This window comes from Hylobates moloch, unplaced genomic scaffold (genome assembly GCF_009828535.3).
Source record: "Hylobates moloch isolate HMO894 unplaced genomic scaffold, HMol_V3 SCAFFOLD_13, whole genome shotgun sequence".
Taxonomy (NCBI): domain Eukaryota; kingdom Metazoa; phylum Chordata; class Mammalia; order Primates; family Hylobatidae; genus Hylobates; species Hylobates moloch.
This window is the reverse complement of record NW_026652288.1, coordinates 35,692,763-35,717,286: the sequence shown is the minus strand read 5'-3', so window position 1 is coordinate 35,717,286 and position 24,524 is coordinate 35,692,763. Positions and strand designations below refer to the sequence as shown.

The 24,524-nt window shown below is 56.9% G+C and overlaps 3 protein-coding genes across 5 annotated transcripts in view; all 3 read left to right on the top strand.

Moving 5' to 3' along the window:
* LOC116480610 (carcinoembryonic antigen-related cell adhesion molecule 1-like) overlaps positions 1 to 24,524 on the top strand; it is a 1,172,951-nt gene that overhangs the window by 73,430 nt on the left and 1,074,997 nt on the right.
* On the top strand, positions 4,593 to 8,790 carry CD79A (CD79a molecule). 2 transcript variants are annotated; one of them, XM_032172809.2, is made up of 5 exons: positions 4,593 to 4,799; positions 6,416 to 6,601; positions 6,959 to 7,077; positions 8,092 to 8,160; positions 8,289 to 8,790. In XM_032172809.2, the coding sequence occupies exons 1-5, from the start codon at positions 4,721 to 4,723 to the stop codon at positions 8,400 to 8,402; spliced, it is 567 nt and encodes a 188-aa protein (XP_032028700.1). In that variant the 5' UTR covers positions 4,593 to 4,720; the 3' UTR covers positions 8,403 to 8,790. The 2 variants fall into 2 exon arrangements, with proteins under 2 accessions (XP_032028700.1, XP_032028699.1); XM_032172808.2 differs by having other exon boundaries at positions 4,598 to 4,799; positions 6,416 to 6,715.
* ARHGEF1 (Rho guanine nucleotide exchange factor 1) overlaps positions 11,384 to 24,524 on the top strand; it is a 96,617-nt gene continuing 83,476 nt past the window's right edge. The window contains exons 1-14 of one of the 2 annotated variants that reach the window (XR_009209347.1): positions 11,384 to 11,769; positions 15,359 to 15,401; positions 15,487 to 15,573; positions 16,060 to 16,173; positions 19,406 to 19,504; positions 19,712 to 19,754; positions 19,984 to 20,230; positions 20,655 to 20,684; positions 21,165 to 21,264; positions 21,403 to 21,499; positions 21,578 to 21,613; positions 22,023 to 22,160; positions 23,086 to 23,191; positions 24,052 to 24,522. Coding sequence is in view for 1 of the 2 variants with exons in the window: in XM_058426554.1 (XP_058282537.1) it covers positions 15,378 to 15,401; positions 15,487 to 15,573; positions 16,060 to 16,173; positions 19,406 to 19,504; positions 19,712 to 19,754; positions 19,984 to 20,230; positions 20,655 to 20,684; positions 21,165 to 21,264; positions 21,403 to 21,499; positions 21,578 to 21,613; positions 22,023 to 22,160; positions 23,086 to 23,191 (1,121 nt within the window). In the remaining variant the exon portion in view is untranslated. The remainder of the gene's footprint in view (positions 11,770 to 15,358; positions 15,402 to 15,486; positions 15,574 to 16,059; positions 16,174 to 19,405; positions 19,505 to 19,711; positions 19,755 to 19,983; positions 20,231 to 20,654; positions 20,685 to 21,164; positions 21,265 to 21,402; positions 21,500 to 21,577; positions 21,614 to 22,022; positions 22,161 to 23,085; positions 23,192 to 24,051; positions 24,523 to 24,524) is intronic. The other variant, XM_058426554.1, reaches the window with a different exon arrangement.

Here is a 24,524-nt window from a genome sequence, read left to right as displayed (position 1 = left end):
GTGAAACTCCATCTCTAAATAAATAAATACAAAAAATAAGTTAGCTGGGCATAGATGCACGCCTGTAGTCCCGGCTACTCAAGAGGCTGAGGCAGGAGAATCGATTGAATCCGGGAGGTGGAAGTTGCAGTGAGCAGAGATCGCACCACTGCACTCCAGCCTGGGCAACAGAGCAAGACTCCATTTCAAAAAAAGAAACTAAATTAAAATGTTAAAAGGGCCGTTGTTTACACTCAGCAACTCTGTGAAGTAAGTGCCGAAAAGGGCTTTGGAGGTAAAGTTAAGCCATAGGCTGGGTAGCTTGCCAGATGTCCCTCAGCTGGAGCCATCATTTGAACCCAAGCAACCCAGCTGCATCCTGGACCTAGCCACTCCAAGGGCTCTGTGCCTCAGAAAAGAGGCCCAAAGGGTTGCATTCTAGCTGCAGGCCAGTCACTCCCCATTCTGGGCTCTAGTTTCCTCTTTTGACCATTAAAGATGAAAACATTTCCCAGAGTTGACATGAGAACTTAATGCCAAGGCGTCCGGTTTGTGCAGCAGCAGGCACTGTGCGTCCCAGGTAGGAAGCAAGGTGGAGGTGTCCGGAGCAGGCCTGCAATCCCGCAGCCACGCCGCTCCAGCCACTGGGGGGCAGTAGAGGGCCGAGAAAGAGGCTCAGCCGCCAAAGGCTCTTGAAGGTGAATTCCCAGGGCTTCCAGGTCTGGAGTCAGGCTTATTCCTGGGAGGGGGTCGTAACGGGGAGTTGAAGTGCAGAGGGGCTAGTGACCCCAGCAGAACACCTGGGGTCCTGGTCCCCAGGGCTACAGAACTGTCCTAGATACTGTGTCAAATGCACTGCAGAGTATTCTTACAGTCTTACCAAGTGGGGGGTTTGTACCCATGTTACAGGAGAAGAAACAGTTTCAGATGACCAGTCAGTTGGAAGGGCTGAGATGTAAAAGAATCCTGGGCTCTTGAGGCCCAGGCTCTTCTGCGTGGATGGCAATTGCACTTTTTTTTTTTTTTTTTTGAGACATTCTCGCTCTGTCACCCAGGCTGGAGTGCAGTGGCATGATCTTACTGCAAGCTCCGCCTCCCAGGTTCACGCCATTCTCCTGCCTTGGCCTCCCCAGCAGCTGGGACTACAGGCGCCCGCCACCACGCCCAGCTAATTTTTGTATTTTTAGTAGAGACGGGGTTTCACTGTGTTAGCCAGGATGGTCTCAATCTCCTGACCTTGTGATCCTCCTGCCTCAGCCTCCGAAAGTGCTGGGATTACAGGCGTGAGCCACCACGCCAGGCTGGCAATTGCACTTTTTTAAAATTCTGCACTCTAGGAGGCAGAGGTGGGCAGATCACTTGAGGTCAAGAGTTCGAGACCTTGGCCTGGAGCGGTGGCTCACACCTGTAATACCAACACTTGGAGAGGCCGAGGCAGGTGGATCGCCTGAGGTCGGAAGTTCAAGACCAGCCTGGCCAATATGGTGGAACCCTGTCTCTACTAAAAAATACAAAAATTAGCCGGACGTGGTGGCAGGTGCCTGTAATACCAGCTACTCAGGAGGCTGAGGCAGGAGAATCGCTTGAATGCAGGAGGTGGAGGTCACAGTGAGCCGAGATTGCACCATTGTACTCCAGTCTGGGCAACAAGAGTGAAACACCGTCTGAAAAAAAAAAAGTTCGAGACCAGCCTGGCCAACATGGTGAAACCCTGTGTCTATTAAAAATACAAAAAAAAAAAAAAATTGGCTGGGCATGGTGGTGCACACCTGTAATTCCAGCTACTTGGGAGGCTGAGACAGGAGAGCAGCTTGAACCCAGGAGGCGGAGGTTGCAGTGAGCCAAGATTGTGCCACCACTGCACTTCAGCCTGGGCAAGGGAGCAAGACTCCATCTCAAAAAAAAAAAAATCTGAAATACTTCAGGCATGCAAGTATTTAGCATTCAGTATTCATAATGTAAGAAAAACCTATGAAGCACAACCCAGTTTAAGTAACACAGGCAGGGCAGGGTGCAGTGCCTATAATCCCAGCGCTTCAGGAGGCCAAGCCGGGAGAATCACTTGAGGTCAGGAGTTCCAGACCAGCCTGGGCAACACAGTGAGACCCCATCTTTATAAAAAATTTATAAAATAGGCTGGGCGCGGTGGCTCATGCCTGTAATCCCAGCACTTTGGGAGGCCGAGGCGAGTGGATCATGAGGTCAGGAGATCGAGACCATCCTGGTTAACACGGTGAAACCCCGTCTCTACTAAAAAAATACAAAAAATTAGCCGGGCATGTTGGCATGTGCCTGTAGTCCCAGCTACTCGGGAGGCTGAGGCAGGAGAATCACTCGAACCCGGGAGGCAGAGGTTGCAGTGAGCCGAGATTACACCATCGCACTCCAGCCTGGGCTACACAGTGAGACTCTGTCTCAAAAGAAAAAAAAAAATTAAAAATAGCCAGGCATGGTGGTGTGCACCTGTAATCCCAGCTACTTGGGAAGCTGAGGCAAGAGAATCACTTGAGTCCAGGAGTTTGAGGTTATGATCGTGCCACTGCACAGCAGCCTTGGCGACAGAGAGAGGCCCTATCTCAAAAGAAAAAAAGGCGGGGGGGGTAGGGGGCAGCCACGGTGGCTCCCGCCTGTAATCCCAGCACTTTGGGAGGCTGAGGTGGGTGGATTACCTGAGGTCAGGAGTGCGAGACCAGCCTGCCCAACATGGTGAAAACAGGTCTCTACTAAAAATACAAAAATATAGCCAGGCATAGTGGTGGCTGCCTGTAATCCCAGCTACTCAGGAGGCTGAGGCAGGAGAATCGCTTGAACCTGGGAGGCGGAGGTTGCAATGAGCCAAGATCACACCACTGCACTTCAGCCTGGATAACAAAGCGAGACTGTCTCAAAAAAAAAAAAAAAAAAAAAAAAGTAACACAGGAAATAAAACCAAGACAAGATGAACTCTCTGTGTGTTTGCGTGTCCCTCCCCAGACCCAACCCTGGCGTCCCCCAGAGGTAACCCCTCCCAGGAACTGGGCGTTTGCCACTCCCCTGCACGGGTCTACACCTCTGCTATAAACGTGTGTCCCTAAGCAGTGGATGCCTTTTGAAAACAAGTCAACTGTATCATGCTACGATATTTTTTCTGATGTTTGTGCTGTTTCTGAGATAGCCTTATGACACCTTCCCCTATTCTGTAGCATTCTGTCGGCTCACTTTGCCACAGCGTATGCACCCATTCTTCCATGAAGGGACTTTTCATTTGCTTCTCAATGTTTGCTACCAAAAATCTCCCTGCAATAAATTTATTTTATATATCCCCTTGTATATGTGTGTGAGGGTCCCCTAACTGCTCACAAATATCTCAGCAACTCCACCCTCCCCACTCAGACTTCATTTCCCTCCTACCAGACATGCTCAAAGGAAACTGGGGGCAACACAAAGATGACTTTGAATCTCTGTCCACCACCCCTAGACTGTATGACACCAGCAAGTGACAACCTCCCCTCTCTGGCCTTGGTTTCCCCCTCTGTAAAATGGGGGATGGCCTACCTTGCTAGCCATGGCAGGTCAATATAAAACAACTTCTGGCTGTGCGCAGTGGCACATGCCTGTAATCCCAGCACTTTGGGAAGCCGAGGCAGGAAGATTGCTTGAGGCCAGGAATTCAAGACCAGCCTGGGCAATATAGCAAGATCCCATCCCTCTAAAAAAAAAGAAGAAGAAAAATATATGTTGTTATTATTATTATTAGAGACAGAGTTTCGCTCTTGTCACCCAGGCTGGAGTATAATGGTGTGATCTCGGCTCACTGCAACCTGCACCTCCTGGATTCAACTGATTGTCCTGCCTCAGCCTCCTGAGTAGCTGGGATAATAGGCGTGTGCCACAACATCTGGCTAATTTTGTATTTTTAGTAGAGATGCGGTTTCACCATGTTGGCCAGGCTGGTCTCAAACTCTTGACCTCAGGTGATTCTCCTGCCTCAGCCTCCCAAAGTGCTGGGATTACAGGCGTAAGCCACCATAGCTGGCCTGTTTTTTTAAAAAAGTATTCCAAATAAAGAGCTGATCGTGGCTCTAACTCCTTGAATACCAGGAAGACCATCTCGTGTCACATAATGAGACAGGGAGACATTCTGGTCCTCATCTCACAGATGAAAAATGTCAAGCTTCAAAGGATCAAAGTGCCCATCTAGTCACACGGGTAGTCAGCCACAGGTCAGCCTGCCTTATTTATTCTTCATGAGCATTTATAGTGACTAACATTTACTGAGTGCCTACTATGGGCCATTTCTGTGCATGCAACAACCCGTTTAAGTCCTTGTTTCTAATCTCAAGAAGCAAGGAAATGGGGTCAGGGAAGGGACAAGGTTTGCCCAAGTCCAGGCAGGGGGAGAGGTCACGCTCAGAACCATCACCTGCCCATGACACATGCCCGGGACTCAGGTTCCCTAGGCTTCCTTCCGAAGGCTCAGCAGTGACGAGCCAGCCCTTGAACCAGCCTCTTCCCCCACCCAAGCAGCCACCTCTCAGGGGAATTGCGGCCACCACAGGTGCAGGGAGCAGTTCCTCTCCACTCACAGCCTGAAGCGTACCCGGCAGGGGCTGTCCCCAGACCCAACAAGCAAAGGGCCCAGTAGCGAGGGCCACTGGAGCCCATCTCCGGGGGGCTGGGCAGGAAGTAGGGTGGGGTTTGGGGTAGGGATCTGGTACCCTGGGACTGCTGCAACTCAAACTAACCAACCCACTGGGAGAAGATGCCTGGGGGTCCAGGAGTCCTCCAAGCTCTGCCTGCCACCATCTTCCTCCTCTTCCTGCTGTCTGCTGCCTACCTGGGTATGTGGCCAAAGGGCAGGAACTGGCGGGAGGTGGGGAAAGCTGTGGAGGCTGCAGAGAGGGCACAGGCAAAGGGAAGAGGGCTCAGGGAAAGGGGAATAGGAGGCGAGGATAGGGGAGCCAGGGAAGATGCCTATAGAAATCATATCTGTGTCAAGATGGGCCAAGGTGGGGCTGGAGGGAGCCCAGCGAAGGAGAAGGGGTGTCCACAGCCTCACGGAGGGAGGCAGGAGCAAGAGTCACCTCCCCCACCTCCTGCTCCCCGCAGGCCAAAATAAGGAACTAAAGTTGCCCAGGAAGGGGACTTAGGGGTAGCAGCATTCAGCGTCTGTCAAGGGGAGAAAAAGCTTTCTCTGCCTTAAACCTCAGGTGCCTCTCTGTGTTGGGAGTCCCTTCTCAGCACTAGGGGAATGGGTGTCTCATGGACTCCCCCTCACCTGCTCAAGGACAGCTGGCCGGGGCTGTGGTCATGATAACCCAGGAGTTCAGAGAAAAAGGTTCCCCACCCAAGGGGACACGGGGAGCAAGGATTGGAGTTCACGCTTGAGTCTTAAGCCCGTGACGATGAGGGTGCTTGGCCCCTCTCCCCACCTCTTCCTCCTTCTCTCTTCCTCACTTCCCTCCTCCGCCTACCTCCAGAAGAGGGGGCGGGCCATGTGGGAGGCCTGGCTGAGAGCTGGGGCTTCCCAGAGGAGCCCGGATTGGACACTGCAGCCAGCCTGAGCCGCCTGGTCGCACTCCAGCCCCTTCGCTCACCAGCAGCCCAGCCCAAGGACTGAACTCACCCCTGACCCCTAGGTTGACACATACAACTTACAGAGAATGAGGGCCGGGCACAGGGTCACAGGCCAGGGCAGGCCACAGACTGGCTCCTCAGCCTAGGCAGGGAGAGGCCAGGGAGCCAAGAGTTTCAACCCAGTGCCACTCCTGACTGCCTGGTGATGCTGGCAACCCACCTGCCCTCCCAGGGCCTCAGCCATCCGTCCTGTAAAATGGGGCTAAGGAGAGAACCTACTTCTAGGGTTCTTGAATGATTACACAAGAAAAAGCGCCAGGTGCAGGGCCTGGCTGAGGCTGGGGTGCAAAAATGGACCGGGAAGGCTGCAGGAGGAGGGGACGCCAGCACTGCCTCTGGAAGGAGCTGTCTGGACAGCGGTCCTCCAGTGCCTGGAACAAACATCCAAAATCCAGAGAGTTCACAGGGCCAGAGTACAAAGTGGGTATGCGGGAGGGGGGCAAGAGATGGCACTGCGGAGGTGAGAAGGGCCTCCCAGGGGTCTTACCATCCCAGGGAGTCTCATTCTCCTCCCCCAGGGTGTCCTCACCCACTCCAACCAGGTATGTCCTCTCTCCTTCCCAGGGGCTTCTTCACTTTCGCGCATCCCCCCTCTCCCCAGGATGCATCAGACCCTGTCAGGAGCTCTCCCTCTCCCTCCCCACCCAGGAGAGTCCTCACCCTCCTCCCCTCCCCACCCAGGTGTGTCCTCACCCTCTTCCCCTCCCCACCCAGGTGTGTCCTCACCCTCTTCCCAGGAGTGCTGGAGCTGCAGGGGCCAGGGCTGGGGGAATATGTCGCCATCCCCAGTCCCTGACCCACCCACCCTGTCTCTCCACAGGCCCTGGGTGCCAGGCCCTGTGGGTGCACGGGGGCCCAACATCATTGATGGTGAGCCTGGGGGAAGACGCCCACTTCCAATGCTTGCACAATGGCAGCAAGAACGCCAACGTCACCTGGTGGCGCGTCCTCCATGGCAACTACACGTGGCCCCCTGAGTTCTTGGGCCCGGGCGAGGACCTCAATGGTACGCTGATCATCCAGAATGTGAACAAGAGCCATAGGGGCATATACGTGTGCCGGGTCCAGGAGGGCAACAAGACATACCGGCAGTCCTGCGGCACCTACCTCCGCGTGCGCCGTGAGTGGCCCAGCCCTGGCCCCTACTCTCACTCCCGCTGGGGGCGCTCGGTTTATCTTTGAAGTGGGGATAGAGCCAGTACCTTCATTGTGGGTTTCAAACCGGCTTGGACAGAAGGACGGACATTCTCCTCTGCAGAGTGGGGGGTCTGGGGGGTCTGGGGCCTTGCAGGAGGTGGGCGGGGCCAGGAGGCTAGGCAGGGCAAGAGGGGCCAGGGCTCTGAGCCATACCACCTCCTTGCAGAGCCGCCCCCCAGGCCCTTCCTGGACATGGGGGAGGGCACCAAGAACCGAATCATCACAGCAGAGGGGATCATCCTCCTGTTCTGCGCAGTGGTGCCTGGGACGCTGCTGCTGTTCAGGGTGAGCCCCATCAGACCCCCGAGTCAGCTGGGCGAGGGCCTGGGCCGAGGGACCCCCAATGCCTAGGTAGCCCTCTAGAGCCTGAGGTTCCCCATCCAAAACCTGGGAGAATGAAAGCACCCACCACATAGGGGCTGTGGAAGTTAAATGAATGAATATAAAGAAGGGACTTGAACTGGCACTGGGCCCAGGGGGTGTCTTCAATTTAGTTTCCCCTTCTGGGCTGTCCTCACATCCACCTCCCCCCAAAAAGAGTCTCATTCTTCTCCCTAAGAGTGTCCTCACTCCCTTCCTGCCCTCACCCAGGAGTGTGGTTACCCTCCAGGTGTAGCCAAGACCAGGGAAGGTGGGGCCTGGGGTCCTCCCAGAATCTCTGATCTGTACCAGCCTCTCCTTAGGCACTACAGAAAGTGTGACTGTTATTGTTACTATTCATGGAGAATAGTAAGGGAGTGGAGAGTCTTGAAGACGCTAGCTTGGGAGGCCGAGGCAAGAGGATCACTTGAGGCCACAAGTTTGAGACCAGCCTGGGCAACACAGCAAGACCCTATTTCTACACACACACACAAAAAAAGCCTTAAAAAAAAATTAGCCAGGCATGGTGGTGCACACCTAGTCCCAGCTACTCAGGAGGCTGAGGTGGGAGGATTGCTTGAGCCCAGGAGTTCAAGGCTGCAGTGAAATACGATGTTGCCACAGCATGCCAGCCTGGGCAACTGAGGGAGAAGAAAGAAAGAGAGAGAGAGGGAGAAGGAGAGAGGGAGAGAAGGAGGGAGGGAAGGAAGGGAAAGAAGGAAGGAAGGAAGGAGGAGGGAAGGAAGGAAGGAGGAAGGAAGGAAGGAGGGAAGGAAGGACGGACACTGGTTGTAGACTCAGAACTGCTATGTAACCAGTATGTGGCCTTGGGGACATCTCTTACCCTTCCTGGAAAAGTACTTCCTGGCATCCAGGAGGGTCTGAAAGATATTCACCTCCCCCTGCTCACTGAGGCACCCACCCCACCCACCCCTACAGAAACGATGGCAGAACGAGAAGCTCGGGTTGGATGCCGGGGATGAATATGAAGATGAAAACCTCTATGAAGTGAGTGAAGGGTGGGGATGGGGTAGGGGCAGTTGTATTAGGGGTGGGGGTGTTCCCTCTGGGGGTGGCTGGGGACAGGGACCCCAGGTATCAGGGTGCTGATGTTCGCTGCCTCATTTCCACCCCAGGGCCTGAACCTGGACGACTGCTCCATGTATGAGGACATCTCCCGGGGCCTCCAGGGCACCTACCAGGATGTGGGCAGCCTTAACATAGGAGATGTCCAGCTGGAGAAGCCGTGACACCCCTACTCCTGCCAGGCTGCCCCCGCCTGCTGTGCACCCGGCTCCAGTGTCTCAGCTCACTTCTCTGGGACATTCTCCCTTCAGCCCTCCTGGCGGCTTCCTTAGTCATATTCCCCAGTGGGGGTTGGGAGGGTAATCTCACTCTTCTCCAGGCCAGGCCTCCTTGGACTCCCCCGGGGCTGTCCCACTCTTCTTCCCTCTAAACTGCCCGACCTCCTAACCTAATCCCGCCCTGCTGCCTTTCCCAGGCTCCCCTCACCCCAGCGGGTAATGAGCCCTTAATCGCTGCCTCTAGGGGAGCTGATTGTAGCAGCCTCATTAGTGTCACCCCCTCCTCCCTGATCTGTCAGGGCCACTTAGTGATAATAAATTCTTCCCAACTGCAGACCTTGGCAGGAGTCGTGGATCTTATGGGAACCGCCTCTCCCACATGTCCCTCAGACCCAGGTGTCCCAGCCCAAGCCACTCCCTGCTCACTCCCCACACCTGGGACCAGGTAGCCAGTCTGGGCTGCCCTCCTGGGAGAACAAGATGTCTCTTGGGAAGGTCACCAGACCAACTGAAGGACTGGTTTGGCCCTCTTTGCACGGCCTCACCTCTGCCTCCTCGGTTCAAGCAATTCTCCTGCCTCAGCCTCCCAAGTAGCTGGGATTACAGGCGCCTGCCACCACGCCCAGCTAATTTTTGTATTTTTAGTAGAGGCAGGGTTTCACCATGTTGGCCAGGCTGGTCTTGAACCCCTGACCTCAGGTGATCCACCCGCCTTGGCCTCCCAAAGTGCTGGGATTGCAGGCGCCTGCCACCATGCCTGGCCGCTGGCCGCTTTTTTTTTTTTTTTTTTTTTTTGAGGCAGAATCTGACTCTGTCTCCCAGGCTGGAGTGCAGTGGCGCAATCTCAGCCCACTTCAACCTCCACCTCAAGCGATTCTTGTACCTCAGGCTCCTGAGTAGCTGGGATGACAGGCATGTGCCACCACGCCCAGCTAATTTTTGTTTTAGTAGAGACAGGGTTTCGCCATGTTGGCCGGGCTGGTCTCGAACTCCTGACCTCAAGTGATCCACCATGCTTCGGCCTCCCAAAGTGCTGGGATTACAGGCGTGAGCCACTTTATGCATATTTGAGCCTTGGAAACACAGGGACTATCTTGTGGGTTGGGGCTAGTACAGAATTCAGACTGCAGCCTTTTCCCGATGGGTTGACTTACAGAAGGGGCATTTTGGAGGGTCTGTGGTCCTAACCTGGGGATAGCAGGGAGATCCAGGGGCAATGACAGAGAGGCACAGAGACACGGATATCCTGAGAAAGGGAGAGAGGCTGAGACCCAAGGATCATGAAGGGGACGAGCAAGTTAAGGAAGAGATGATGAGTCCCTGGGAATCCGGGGGAGAGACAGGGACATGGAGAGAAAGAGGGACAGAGACAGAGCGAGAAGGAAAGGAAGAGACAGAAGGGAGAAGGGGCAACTGAAAATGGGCACGAAGAGGCCCAGGCACAGCAACAGCTGGGGAAATGACAGAGACTGAGACGGAGATGCAGAAAGATACACAGAGAGCTGGAGAGGGTAGAGAAGGGCTTTCGGGGAGAAAGTGATGGAGGGACAGAGAGGAGAGGTGGAGGCCAAGGAGGGAAAGACCCCAGTAGAGAAAGACAGAGGGACAGAGAAGGGGACGCAGACGCAGGCGGGAGCACACCCACAGAGGCGAAGGAAGGGCGCAAGACCAAGAGAACCACAGACGCGGAAAGCGGGCAGGTCGTGGCTCGGTCTAGGGTGCAAGGGGAGCAGGGCTTGCCCCCAGCACCTCCGGGGAGGTGACCCCAACCGGGAGATGCGAGCCCCGCGGGGCCCGCGCCCGGCGGACGGACCGATGGACAAAGCCGGGGAGAGCCCTGGCGTGGCCAGGGCGGGGCCGGTGCCCGCAGGGACCCGGACGCAGCGGGGAAACGAGGGGCGGGCAAGCGGCGAGAAGGGGAAGGAAGCGGAGGTGCCGGGCGGGCGCGGGGCGCGGGCAGGAAGCGGGGAGGGGCGGCGGGGCGGGGGCCTCCGGAAAAACGCCCCGACTTCCTGCCCCGCCAGAGCCAGGAAGCGGGAGCCGGGACCCAGGGCCCGGGATCGCCGAGCCCGACCTCGGGCGCCCCGCCGGTCACCTCCGCGCGGACACCAGGTACTCGGTCCCCGGCCCCGCCCGGCCTCCTCCCCTCGGCTGCTGGGGGAAGTGGGGAGGAGGAGGGAGGGGCTGGGGCGCTGCCGGCAGCGGAGGGGCGCTCTTCGGACCCCACGGAACCAGCGGCCGCCCCTCCTCGGGCCTCAGTTTTCCCATCTGTCAAAGGGCGCAAAGAGGGGAGAACTCACACTTGACGAGTGCCCCATAGGTGGGGACGAACGGTGTGAGGCCGGGGCCGAGGCCTCCCACCTGCTCAGTGGAGGACGGACGATCACTCCCATTGTACGGGTGGGGAAACTGAGGCCCGGGGAGCCAAACCGACTCGTCCCCGGGAAAGCACACCGTGAGACAGTGTGGAGTTGGGACTTGAACTCGCACGTGCTTTCCGCAAAGCGCCATCCTCCAACCCCCGCATGCTTTAGGGCCACCTAAAGAAGGAAAACAACAATAACAACAACGACGAGGGCCGCTGTGAAGCTGAAAGTTGCAGAGTGCATTTGAGTTTTCGGAAAGCTCTTTTCTAGGTCATTAATTATACCGTGGGAGACAGGTGTAGGGAGAGAGCTGGAGGCCTTCTCCCATTGTACAGATGGGAAGACTGAGGCCTGCAGACAAGTCATTACTTTTTGCAGATTACACTGCATGTCAGAGGGAAAGTTGTGCTGGAACTCAAGACTATTGCTTTTCCAGTTCCAAAGGAAGGGTGGTGGGGGTGGGGGACGGAGGGGATTGATGTACGAGCGTTGGAAATTCAGCGGGTCCCCTAAGTGGGGAGACTAATAGGACGGGGAGACCCAGTCCGCGGTCCGAGTGCTCAGCGCCGGGGTGACTAGGAGATATCGGATCGAACTCGGGAGGAGTGGGACCCATCTGCACCTCCGGGCACGGGGCGGGGCCCGGGGAGTGACGGGGGCAGTCGAGATACGGAAACGCCGGCCCTCCAAGACAGGCCAGAGCGGCCCTGTCTGGCTTGCGTGGCGCAGTGCAGCGCTAGAGCGGCTGGCGGGAGGAGTAGAGTCGTCGGGGCCGGAGCCCGGCAGGAGCCGGGCTAGAGCGGCTGGCAGGAGGAGTGGAGCTGGCCGCAAAGGTGGACTCAGGGCGGCTAGAGCGACGCGGCGGCAGGGGTGGGGAGAGTGCGGAGCCGGCGCGCGGAGGCTTCGGTTCCGGTAGCGGCGGTGGCTTCTCTTTCCACCTGGAGCAGGTGAGGGACGCGGTCCCCAGCGGGTGTCAGACCCTGACTCTGCACGTCCTCCCTGGCATCCCTGGCCGTGCACACTGCCACGTCCCCCGTAGGATTTAGGACCCGCGTAAGACCCGCCACGTCCATGTAAGATTTGGGTCTCGTGTAGACTCGCCACATTCCGTATAGATTATAAAGTCTTACAGACCCTCCAGGTTCCTGCCAGCCCCCCATGGAGAACTGGCTTCTTATAGACGTGGGGTCCTCATAGATCAGTGGCATCCCCTAGAATCCGGGGATCTATAGGCCATGGGTCTCGGGATCCACCACGCACCCCTATGGAATTCTGAGCCCCTTTTAGGTCTCCAGAGGTTCCACAGACTGGCAGCTGTCCCTATAGAATCATGATCCTGTGTGATCCCTGGATTCTTTAGACCCACTGTGTGTCAAATACAATCTGGGGAGTTACACATTACAAGGACTCTTTTAGGTTCTTTAAGGCTCCCAGAAGTTCTTGGAGACCCTGAGTCACCTGCTGAACACCTTATAGACCCTGAGCCCTCCATAGAACTCAACACCCCTGTAGCCCCCCAACCCATGGACCTTCTAAACCAGCCGTAACCCCCCAGCGCCCCATGCACGCAGTGCTCCCTCTGCTGGACCCCCCAGGCCTTGTCAGTTGCCTATAGATCCATCTATTCTCTGACAGCTTCACCTATAATTCTCTAGCCTTTGTGGGACTCGCCCAAACCCCTCCTCCTAAATAGGCGACACTCCTCGCCTCCATCATCTCCAACCCCCAGGCATCTGTGGAGCAGCCGTATCCAACATGCACTCCTGCCTAGGCCATAGTGACCACATACCCGTGACTTTTCCAGGCATCCATAAGAAGACGTGATGTGTCTCAGAGCTTTGGTTCAGATTTTAGTTTCCGAAGGGTAGGGTGGGGGCTCCCCATGCTCTGAAAGCAATGCTCTCTGTTTTATTTTTTCTTATTTATTTATTTATTTATTTATTTATTTATTTTTGAGGCGAAGTTTCACTTCTGTCACCAGGCTGGAGTGCAGTGGTGCGATCTCAGCTCACTGCAACCCCCACCTCCCGGATTCAAGGGATTCTCCTGCCTCAGCCTCCCGAGTAGCTGGGACTACAGGCTCGTGCCACCACGTCCAGCTAATTTTGGTATTTTTAGTAGAGACAGGTTTTCACTATGTTGGCCGGAATGGTGTCGATCTCTTGACTTCGTGATCCGCCCGCCTTGGTCTCCCAAAGTGCTGGGATTACAGGCGAGAGCCACCACGCCTGACCTATTTTATTTTAAGACAAGGTCTCACTCTGTCGCCCAGGCTGGAGGGCAGTGGCACAATCTTGGCTCACCGCAACCTCTGCCTCCTGGGCTCAAGCGATCCTCTCATCTTAGCCTCCCAAGTAGCTGGGACTACAGGCATGAACCACCACACCTGGCTATCTTTTGTAGAGATGGGGGTTTCACCATGTTAGCCAGGCTGGTCTCGAACTCCTGAGCTCAAGTGATCCACCTGCCTTGGTCTCCCAAAGTGCTGGGATTACAGGTGTGAGCCACTGCGTCCACCAAATGCAGTTTATTTTAAATGCATAAACTCTGTAGCCCTACTGCCTAGGTCTGAGTCCTGGTTCTGCCTCTTATGAGCTGTGCCTCAGTTTCCTTCTTTGTTAAATGGAGATGAGAATAATAATGATCTCTTGGAGTCACCAAGAGGATTAAATGAGTTATTACCTGTAAACCAGCGATGCCATGCCTGGCACATACTAAGTGTCTCTTATGTGTCAGCTGTCATTTCATTATTATTGTGATAAGGAATAAGGAGATAAGAACTTGGCAAGTGCACAGTTCCAGACCTGGCACCAAGCACTTGCAGAGATAATGAGTATCCTCTCTTTGCCTTTTTAAAATCTCCCTGCCTCAGTTGAGCATTTCTACCTCTGAGTGGGATGAGCATGCACCCTCCACATCCGTGCTCATGTTTCATAGTGAGACAGGGTCTCACTGTTGCCCAGGCTGGTCTCAAACTCCTGAGCTCAAGCGATCTTCCCACCTTGGCCTCCCAAAGTGCTGGGATTATAGGCATGAACCACCTCGCCTGGCCAGTTTGCAAATTTATTAAAGTGAATGTTTAACAGTACTTGAATCTTGAATTGCCCAAGCTTAGATATTGGACAAATACACTTTGTGGGAAATAATAAAAATGATGCCTTCCCCAGGTGGACCCACAGGGTGGCATTTGGACACTCCAGAAAGCATCATTGTTTAATCATCAAAATCCTGGTTACCATTTACTGGGGAGCTAGAGAGGAGGCCCATAAAGCAGGAGAAGGGCGGGTCTCTGCTGGCTTGGGTTATAAATAGCTTTGGGCTGTGGGGAGCCCCGCCACTGGTCCACCCCACCCCTCTTTCCACAGCTCCTTCCCGCCTGACACGGGCTCCGTGGCATTAGTCAGACTAATTAAGGACACGGAAGATGTCGGTGGAAAGACTCAGAGAGAAGTGGAGACTCAAGGAGAGACAAAGATGGGAAAGACAGCAAGAGATGGGGGAGAAAAAGGGATGGAGAGAGATGAGAGACAGCACATGAGATCGTGACTCAGAGAGGTGTGAGGATGGTGGCTGCAGAAACCAGATGTGGGAGGACAGACACACAGAGACAGGGACAGGACAGACGGAGCTACAGAGGCAGAAAGGGGGTGTCACCGCTGAGAGGGAGAGATGGAGGGAGGGGAGGCAGGGATGGTGGGGAAAATGAGACAGTTCTGGAGGAAGGGAAAGAGAAAAATCAGGAAACGGTGAAAAGAGACCAAGACATGAGACAGATTCAAGGGACAGACAGCCAAGGAGAGCTGGCTGCGGACAGACCAAGCCGCATGTAGGGTGGAGGGGACAGACGCACCTTGGAGATGGGCTGTCTGAGGCCCCATCACTTGTTTTCCGGGACTGGAAGCCTGGGAAGAGATGAGGTCCCTGGGGGAAAGAAGAACTTGCTGGGTTTGGGGACTCCCGGTCCCTGAGGGAGGAGGGTTCTGAGTTTTGTTTTCTTATGTAGAGAGTTGGGGGTTGGGGGTTTGCCATTGTGACTTCCTGTCACAGGAAGTGGGGCTGGTGGGTTCCAAGGCCACATCCTGCCCCAGGCCTGTCACAGACCAGAGGAGACCCCTGCACCCCACTTCTCTCCCACCTCTCCTCTAACCCTCCCATCCCCGCTTGCCTCTAGGCTGTGCCCTCAGGAATTAGCCCCCAGGCCCCTAGTCCCTCCAACCTGGGAGTCCAGGCCCCCAGCCCCCTCTTCCATTAGGGCATTAGGGACCCCAGATTGCAGGCTGTCAGACTCAGCCTTCCCATGGACCCAGGCTCCTGAGCCTCCAATGCCTGCCCCCGCAGGCTCCCGTCCCTGGGCTCCCGCCCCCTGGCGGGTCTCTGAAGGGCTCTTTGTGGCCACACAGAGGCCCCATTGAGCTGCGGAGGCTGGGATGGGGGAGGCTGTTTACTCACCTTCACACCTGGGCCAGGAATCTGTGAGTAACCACGCTGGGCTGCCTCCTCCCACCCTCCTAACCGCGGCCCCTCCTCTTCCCCCAGCCCTGCAGAGCCCAGGGAGATGGAAGACGTGGCCCGAGGGGCGGTGAGTGGACAGAGCAAGGGGTGAGGGGACTCTAGGGCTGTGGGTGGGGAGTCCTGTGGACTGAAGCCGCCCTCCCCTTCCACAGGCCTCCCCCGGCCCCTCCCGGCCTGGCCTGGTTCCCGTCAGCATCATCGGGGCTGAGGATGAGGATTTTGAGAACGAGCTGGAGACGGTGAGTGGGAGATAAGGTGGAAAAGCTCTGTCCCAGGCTCAGTGTCCTGCCCCGGGTCCCCTGCCACCCGCAGATGCTGTCTTCTTGGCCTCTTCCAACGGTCTGTCTCATCCTCTCATCTCTCTGGTACCTCCTTCCTCACCTTGCCGACCCCATACTCAGAGCCCACACAGCAGCATAGATGCCCACCCTTCTTACTCTTAACCCCATTTCTTATCGTTGCTGTCTCCTCCCCCAGCATGGACCCCAATTTCTTCTCTCCTAATTTCTGTCCTCATCATCTACCATTATAATATTAAGTCTCATCCATTCTCCCTGACCACCTGCCCTTGCTGTCAGCATTATTTTGTGGACACTGTCACCACTCCCCACTTCCCAGGAGCTAACCCTGGCTTGGATCCCTTATAAAGTGCCAGGAATGGGTAGGGTCAACCCTAAGGCCCCTCCTCTTCTCCCCATTGTACTCACCCCTGCCTGCACCCCCAGAACTCAGAAGAGCAAAACAGCCAGTTCCAGAGCCTGGAGCAGGTGAAGCGGCGCCCAGCCCACCTCATGGCCCTCCTGCAGCACGTGGCCCTGCAGTTTGAGCCAGGACCCCTGGTGAGGGCAGGGCTGGGTGGGCACAGGGAGGGGTGGGGCTGGGACAGGCACAGCTTTTGGCGAATTAAACCAGCGAGCAAGGCCGGGCGCGGTGGCTCACGCTTGTAATCCCAGCACTTTGGGAGGTCAAGCCGGGCGGATCATGAGGTCAGGAGATCGAGACCATGGTGAAACCCCGTCTCTAATAAAAATACAAAAAATTAGCCGGACGTGGTGGCGGGCGCCTGTAGTCCCAGCTACTCGGAGAGGCTGAGGCAGGAGAATGGCGTGAAGCCGGGAGGCGAAGCTTGCAGTGAGCCGAGACTGCGCCACTGCACTCCAGCCTGGGCGACAGAGCGAAACTCCGTCTCAAAAAATAAAAATAAAAAAATTAAAAAAAAAGCCAGCGAGCTAGTGCCAGGAGGGTCTGGAAAAGCAGATCTAGACCACAGAGTGCTAGGTCTAGAAAGAGAGAATGCCTTAGACAAGAGCCAGAAAGCACGCCACATGACCTCAACAGGCTTACAGGTGCCCAGGGTAGATTTCAGTGTGCAGCGGGCAGGGTACACACGGCAGGACCCCGCAGAGCCACAGAGTCCAGCAGCCTGGCAGAAACCACATCCCATCCCACTCTGTGCCTGTATCAGCGCTCCCCATCAGCCTGTGGCGGCGCCCTTCTGTGGACTCTAGGGGACCGAATCCTTCTCTCCAAAGCCTTCTCGGCAGATGCCAGCACGCAGTCATTCAGGGTTGATGCTTGGGAGAAAGAAGCTGTTAGCCATCCCAGGTCTAGGGTGCACAGCAGGCGCTGATCTGGAAACAAGAAAACCACCACACACAGCTCACAAGGGAGACCAAACGGTTGTGGATCCAGAAGCCTCTGGATGAGGCAGAAGATACCTGGGAGATGTGGATGGACAACCATGCCATCCAGACACACCCGCAGAGTCTAGAAAACCCAGCAGGTGATTTAGAAAGGGAGAGGCCACAGTGCTGGCTGGCAGGGGATCTGTAGACAAGGGTCTCATCCCAAGAAGACCCAGTCCAGCCCAGCACAGGATAGGAGCTGGGGACAGCCAGGGCCCTGTACCATATGGACATGCATAGTGGATCCCTCCAGAAAACGAGGAAATCCGTGGAAAGAGTGGGGAGAAGTGCCCGAGGCGTGCGGAAAGAAGCACATGTCAGCTGCAACACCGGAGGCTGGTCATCCTGACGCCAAAGCATCAGATATGCAGAAAATTAGGAAATTTCAGTCTTTCCCCCGTCTACATTCTCTTTCCGGAAGAGTGGCTCCCCCTACAAGCACGTGCATGGAGACTCTGGCCCTCTGAGCAAGGGGGTCCCCCATTCAAGCCTTGGGGTTTCTAGAACACCAGATCGTGGACAATCAGCCCAGGGATCGTGCTGACTACCATGGTCTTTTACAGATGTGGCAACTGAGGCCTAGAGAGGGTCAGGGACTTGCCTGAGGTGACCCCGGCGGCCTCTGGGCATTTTGAAGTTTATCCTCGCATAGCTCCCTCACCTCATCAGCTTGTAGGGAGCCGATCAGAGATAGCTGTGGTCCCCTGGGCTGCTTCCTGTTGTCCTCTCTTAGAATTTTGCTGTATTTGGGGGGTGTGGAGAGTCGATATAGATTTGTTAAAACTGTTGAAAGTGGAGAAGGAGGACCGGGCCTGGTGGTTCATGACTGTAGTCCCAACGCTTTGGGAGGCTGAGGCAGGAGGATAGCTTGAGCCCAGGAGGTCGAGGCTACAGTGATTGCACCACTGCACTCCAGCCTGGGCGACAGAGTGAGACCCTGTCTTGGAAAAAAAAAAAAAAAAAAAAAAGGTGGGGCTGGGCACAGTGGCTCACACCTATAATCCCAGAACTTTGGGAGGCTGAGGTAGGTAGATCACTTGAGATCAGGAGTTCGAGACCAGCCTGGCCAACATGGTAAAACCCCGTCTCTACTAAAAATATGAAAATTGGCCAGGCGCCGTGGCTCATGCCTATAATCCCAGCACTTTGGGAGGCTGAGGCAGGTGGATCACCTGACGTCAGGAGTTCAAGACCAGCCTGGCCAACATGGTGAAATCCCATCTCTACTACAATACGACAATTAGCCGGGCACAGTGGTACATGCCTGTGATCCCAGCTACTCGGGAGGCTGAGGCAGGAGAATCACTTGAACTTGGGAAGTGGAGGTTGCGATGAGCCGAGATTGCACCACTGCACTCCAGCCTAGGCGAAAAAAAAAAAAAATTAGCCAGGCATGGTGATAGGCACCTGTAATCCAAGCTACTCCAGAGGCTGAGGCAGGAGAATCGCTTGAACCCAGGAGGAGGTTGCAGTGAGCTGAGATCGCGCCACTGCACTCCCGCCTGGGTGACAGAGCGAGACTCCATCTCAAAAAAGAAAAAGGAGAAAAAGTCCCACTCCCATTGGAGTGAGTTCATTTCCCAGATGAGAGCCCCCAGGAGCCAGGACAGGTTGGAGTCCCCACTGTCACCCAGCACAGGGGCTGGCACTCAGGAAATGCTTGACGGATGAGAGTTAGCCCCACTTGTCCACCTGTTCTTTCCAAGCCCTCAGTATGCACAAGGCACCATCTGGGACACAGATGGATCAACCTACAACACCCCTCAACACACATAAACCCTTAAGCTGCTCACAGGCTTTCCAGGAAGTGGAGTGTAGTGGAGACAGGCTGCCTGGATTCGAATCCTAACTTTGCCACTTAGTAGCTGTGTGATTTTGGGTTTTATTTATTTATTTATTTATTTATTTATTTATGAAACAGTCTCACTCTATGTCAACCAGATTGGAGTGCAGTGGCACAGTCTCCACTCACTGCAGCCTCCGTCTCCTGGGTTCAAGCAGTTCTCCCTGCCTCAACCTCCCGAGTAGCTGGGATTACAGGTGCCCACCACCACACTCGGCGAGACAGAGTCTGGTCTTTGCCAGGTGAGTGCAGTGGGGATTCGGCTCATTCCGCCTCTGCCTCAGCCTCCCGAGTAGCTGGGATTACAGGCATCCGCCAACACGCCCGGCTAATTTTTTGTATTTTTAGTAGAGACGGGGTTTCACTGTGTTAGCCAGGATGGTCTCGATCTCCTGACCTCGTGATCCGCCCGCCTCGGCCTCCCAAAGTGCTGGGATTACAGGTGTGAGCCACCACGCCCAGCTGGAAAGGCCCTTTTCAAAGGGAGAGTGTGGTTTGAGGCAGGATGAGGGAGCGGAGAGTCATGCTGTGTGTCTCCCCCAGCTTTGCTGTCTGCATGCTGACATGCTGGGCTCACTGGGCCCCAAGGAGGCCAAGAAGGCCTTCCTGGACTTCTACCACAGCTTCCTGGAGAAGACAGCGGTGAGAGACCTTCAAGCTGCCCCAACCCCGCAATCCCTGTTTGGGCCTGCAGAGTCACCATGCGGTCCCCAACCTCTGCCCTGAGGGCAGCTGCTGACCCAGGCCTTCCCCAGCACCCTCGCTTAGACCAGGGTTCCTGGCAGTCCTCCCGGCCTGCATCTCAGCACACCAAGTCCTCCTCTTCACCCCATTCTCTCTCTTGAGCAGGTTCTGCGGGTGCCGGTCCCTCCCAACGTCGCCTTTGAACTTGGTAAGGAGAAGGATGGGATGAGGGAGAGTTGTCTAGCGGGGACCACACCTCCCAGGAGGCCAAGGGAAGGGAGGCCGCACTCCCATGCTCTGCTCGGACAGCCGAGATTCATTCATTCCTTCTTGGCAGCGGCCTCAGGAAGTGTGGCTATCGGAGTCCAAGGGTGGGTGGGGACCGTGATCCAAACCACCAGGGAGCTGGACCCTGGCCCCCATGTGTGTCCCTACAGACCGCACTAGGGCTGACCTCATCTCCGAGGATGTCCAGCGGCGGTTCGTGCAGGAGGTGGTGCAAAGCCAGCAGGCAGCCGTGGGCCGGCAGCTGGAGGACTTCCGCTCCAAGCGGCTCATGGGCATGACGCCCTGGGAGCAGGAGCTGGCCCAGCTGGAGGCTTGGGTTGGGCGGGACCGAGCCAGCTACGAGGCCCGGGAGCGGCACGTGGCGGAGCGGCTGCTCATGCACCTGGAGGAGATGCAGTGAGTGGGTCAGCCCTGGTGGGAGCGTCGCTCCTCCCCAGCCCCAGGGCACCCGTGCTACCTCTGGCATGTTCCATCCTGTTTGCGGGTTCCCTTTTCAGGGTCAGAGTTCATTTCTTGGCACTGGGGGTCTTCCTCTGCCCTAGCGTTTTAACTCACCTTGAATCCAAGTCTTCCCTTTCCAGCTTTGGGGTTCCCTTGTCATTTCTGGGTCTTGTCCATGATCGGGCACTTGGATCCTGTCCTCCTGGATGAGAGACCTCCCTCCCTCTTGTGACGGTCCTTCCCCATCCCTTCTGCAGTGTCCCCTCTCTGTCTCTCTTCCCCCTGCCTATCCCAGGACAGCAACCCTGAGATGTATCCTGGGTAGGTGGGGACCCCAGGCCTAGCAAATATGTCACAAACATCTCTCTTCCTCCTACAGACATACCATCTCTACCGACGAAGAAAAGAGGTGAGGGGGGCAGGGAGGGCGGCAGGGAGAGGCGTGCAGCCTCCTGAGTTTGAGGGAGGAGGGGCCTGGGGGCCTGGATTCCTGGGTCTGAGGGAGGAGGAGGCTGGGGCCCTGGACGCCTGGGTCTGAGGGAGGAGGAGGCTGGGGGCCTGGACGCCTGGGTCTGAGGGAGGAGGAGGCTGGGGCCCTGGACACCTGGGTCTGAGGGGGGAGGAGGCTGAGGGCCTGGACTCCTGAGTCTCAGGGAGGAGGAGGCTGGGGGCCTGGACACCTGGGTCCTGGGCATTGGGTAACAGCCCTTGTCCCTGTCCTTTTGAACCCTCTCATCTCTCCTCAGAGTCTCACAGGAAGTAGTTGTGGGGTCAGGATGGAAAGGCCGGGCCTCTGCCTCTAGGGACTGTGTGTGTGTGTGTGTGTGTGTGTGTGTGTGTGTGTGTGTGTCTTTGTGTGTGTGGAGCCCTCACTGTCCCCTCCCTACAGTGCTGCCGTGGTCAATGCCATTGGCCTGTACATGCGCCACCTTGGGGTGCGGACCAAGAGTGGAGACAAGAAGTCGGGGAGGAACTTCTTCCGGAAAAAGGTGCTTCCCTCAGTGCCCCGTCCTGACCCTTTCCTCTCCAGAGACGCCCTGGGAGCCTCATGACGCTGGACACCCAGCGTCAAATTCTGCTTTGTTGTCATCTCAGAGATGCTCAGCCTGGTCTTCCTCCCCTCGCAGGTGATGGGGAACCGGCGGTCGGACGAGCCTGCCAAGACCAAGAAGGGGCTGAGCAGCATCCTGGATGCCGCCCGCTGGAACCGGGGAGAGCCCCAGGGTAAGGCAGCTCTGGCCTGTGCCCTCCCCTGTCTTCTCCAGCTGTTCCCACTCACTGTCTCATTCTCTCTCGTTTCAGTTCCAGATTTTCGACACCTCAAAGCAGAGGTTGATGGTAATGGACCCGTAGCCAGAGCATCCATACTGGGGGCCTGTGTGGGAGAGGGCTGGGGACCTGGACTCCTGGGTCTGAGGGAAGAGGGGCTGGGCCTGGACCCCTGGGTCTGAGGGAAGAGGGGCTGGGGCCTGGACCCCTGGGTCTGAGGGAGGAGGGGCTGGGGCCTGGACCCCTGGGTCTGAGGGTGGATGGGATGGGGGAGTTCCTGGGTCTGAGGGAGGAAGGCCTGGGGCCTGGACTCCTGGGTCTGAGGGAGGAGGGGATGGGGGGTCCTGGGTCTGAGGGAGGAAGGGGCTCCTTGTCATGGTGGGGAAGGGCCTGAGCACAGCCTCTTACATCCCCCGGCGGTTGTGGATTTGAATTACTGTTCTCTTATCTCCCTCTTTCTCCCTCACTGTCTCCCCAGCCGAGAGGCCAGGTGCTACAGACCGGAAGGGAGGCCTGGGGATGCCTTCTCGGGACCGGAATGTCGGGGCTCCTGGGCAGGACACCCCTGGAGTCTCTCTGCACCCTCTGTCCCTGGACAGCCCAGACCGGGAACCAGGTGAGAGTTTCCTGGACCAGGGCTCCATGAGGCCCGGGGATCCAGGGTGGGGGTGCTGCCTGCCCCCTTGGCACCCCCAGATAGAAGCCATTCCCCAGCAACACCTCCCCTTTGCTCTCAGCGTCCACTCCTCCCTGCTCCTGGTCACCACTGTCATTCATAACTTCCCCCTTCCCTCAGTTTGCCCTTTCCACAGCTTTCCTCCCAGGCTCTGACCTCTCTGCTGGTGCTGTGTCTCCCACCCCCTTGGACTACTTTTTCCATCAGCCCTTCATTTTCCAGAACCTTCCCTGAGTACATGACCAGTCCACCCTCTGAGCTGCATTGCTGGCCCCCTAGGTGGGGAGCCCGCCAGCCCCATGAGCTTCATCCCTCACCATCCTTACACCTCTGTGGCCTCAGGCCCTTGGATCTCGTCCTTACACCGGTGTGACCTCACGCCCTTGGATCTCTGCATGGCCAGGCCAGGGCTCACACATCGGCTCTGCTGACTGCTTGTGTTTATTTAGTGTCTTGGATATGACTCCCCTTTCTTAGCCTGTTTCTTTTTCTCTAAAGGGGTATGAGAGGGTGGGGAGGATGAATGGATGTGGAGGCAGCATGGAATCCAGGGCCCTCCCAACCTCAGGGGGCTGCAGTCTGGTTGGGTGGGAGAGATGTTTGTGACCTATTTGCTAGGCCTGGGGTCCCCATCCACCCAGGACACACAGGGGCACCCACTTCTGTTGCATCTTCATGCTCCTGCCCCTAGTGGCCGTGTTCTCAGAGGTCTTAACGTCTGTCTGTCCTGTGCTGAAGTACAGAGCAGCCGTGTGGTGTCTGCCGGGCACTGGGTAGCTTTAGCCCCCACATTTCCAGGCCCCCCGAGTGTGCGTCTTGAGGCCTCAGAGGCCTTCCAGCCAGCCCTGCTCCCTCCACCCCACAGGTGCCGACGCCCCCCTGGAGCTGGGGGACTCATCCCCGCAGGGCCCAATGAGCCTGGAGGCCCTGGCGCCCCCAGAGAGTACCGATGAGGGGGCCGAAACCGAGAGGTGCCCAGACTAGGGTGTAGGGGCGGGGGGCGTGGCTTACTGGGCGCTGGTGGGTGGGTGCAGGGTCGCCGCTGCCATCTGCGCCTGCCTGTCCCAGGCTGTCGCTCCCCCTGCTCCTCTGCTGCTCTCTGGGTCTCGCCATTCCTCTCCCTTCTTCTTCTTTCCTTTTGTCATCTCCCTCCTGCTTCCTCATTGCCCCCCTTTCCTTTTATCCTTCCTTTTTCCTCTCCTCCTTCCTCTCCTTCCTTTTTTCACTAATCTTTCTCCTCCTCCCTTCCTCTCCACCACTCCTTCCATCTCCTTTATTTCCCCCTCCTCTCTCACCTCCCCTCTCCTCTCTCACCTCCCCACTCCCCTCTCCCCTCCCCCTCCCCTCTCATCTCTGCCCCCCGCCCCGTTCTGACCTCCCCCGTCCCCTCTCACCTCCCCCCTCCCCTCTCACCTCCCTCATCCCCTCTCACCTCCCCCCTCCCCTTTCACCTCCCCCCACCCCTCTCACCTCCCCCCTCCTCTCTTACCTCCCCCCTCCTCTCTCACCTGGGTTTTCTTTCCCCACCTTTCATCCCCCTCCGATCTCCCTGCCACTTTTCATTTTTTCAGCCCTTCCTCCCCTACTCTTTCAAGCCCCCCTGCCCCCTGCCCCCCACCCCCCGCCTCGCTCCTGCCTCCTGGTGCCCGTCCCCCAAACCCCCACCCCTCTGCTCTGTGCCCCGGGGGCCCTGTCCCCCTTACAGCTGGGGGGCAGGCTCTGCCTCCTGCCCGTCCTTGTGCCGCTGCTTTGGGGACCCTTTGGTGGGTGCGGGGAGGTGGGTTGGGTTCTATCTGGGCCCACCTCTGACCCTGTGCCCCTCTCTCCCCAGAAGGTGGAAGAGGTGGGTGCCTGGGCCCTGGGTGGGGGAAGGGCTAGCCCCTCCCCCATTTCTCCCAGCCCCTCCCCTCTCCCCATGGCCACTCCCTCCCCTTCACTCCCTGTGAGGGGTGGGTGGGGACATCACCCTCCCAGTTGAAGAGCTAAGTATGGAAATCCTCCCCACCCCATAAACACTCCCTCTGTTGCCATCCCCCTGCCTCAGGGAAGGGAGGGGGTCAGTCCTATGCTCCATCCTGGGTTCCCCATCCCTTCCCTCATCAAATTTCAGTATCCACCCTCCCCCGACACCCCCCACTACCCCAGTGCCCCTAAAATCCCACCACTCCTCTGACTCTCTCCTCTCTCTTCTGTTGCATGTTTGATCCCTGTCCTGGTCACCCCTGCCCCGGTCCTGGTCTCTCCCCGTCTCTGTCCCTGTCCTGGTCTCTCCCCGTCTCTGTCCCTGTCCTGGTCTCTCCCCGT

Excerpts from the sequence above, each read along its gene's own strand:
- CD79A (XM_032172808.2), top strand. The coding sequence starts at position 4,721 with ATGCCTGGGGGTCCAGGAGTCCTCCAAGCTCTGCCTGCCACCATCTTC. Across the intron at positions 4,800-6,415 it reads GCTGTCTGCTGCCTACCTGG|GCCCTGGGTGCCAGGCCCTG; the intron begins GTATGTGGCCAA and ends GTCTCTCCACAG. Across the intron at positions 6,716-6,958 it reads CACCTACCTCCGCGTGCGCC|AGCCGCCCCCCAGGCCCTTC; the intron begins GTGAGTGGCCCA and ends ACCTCCTTGCAG.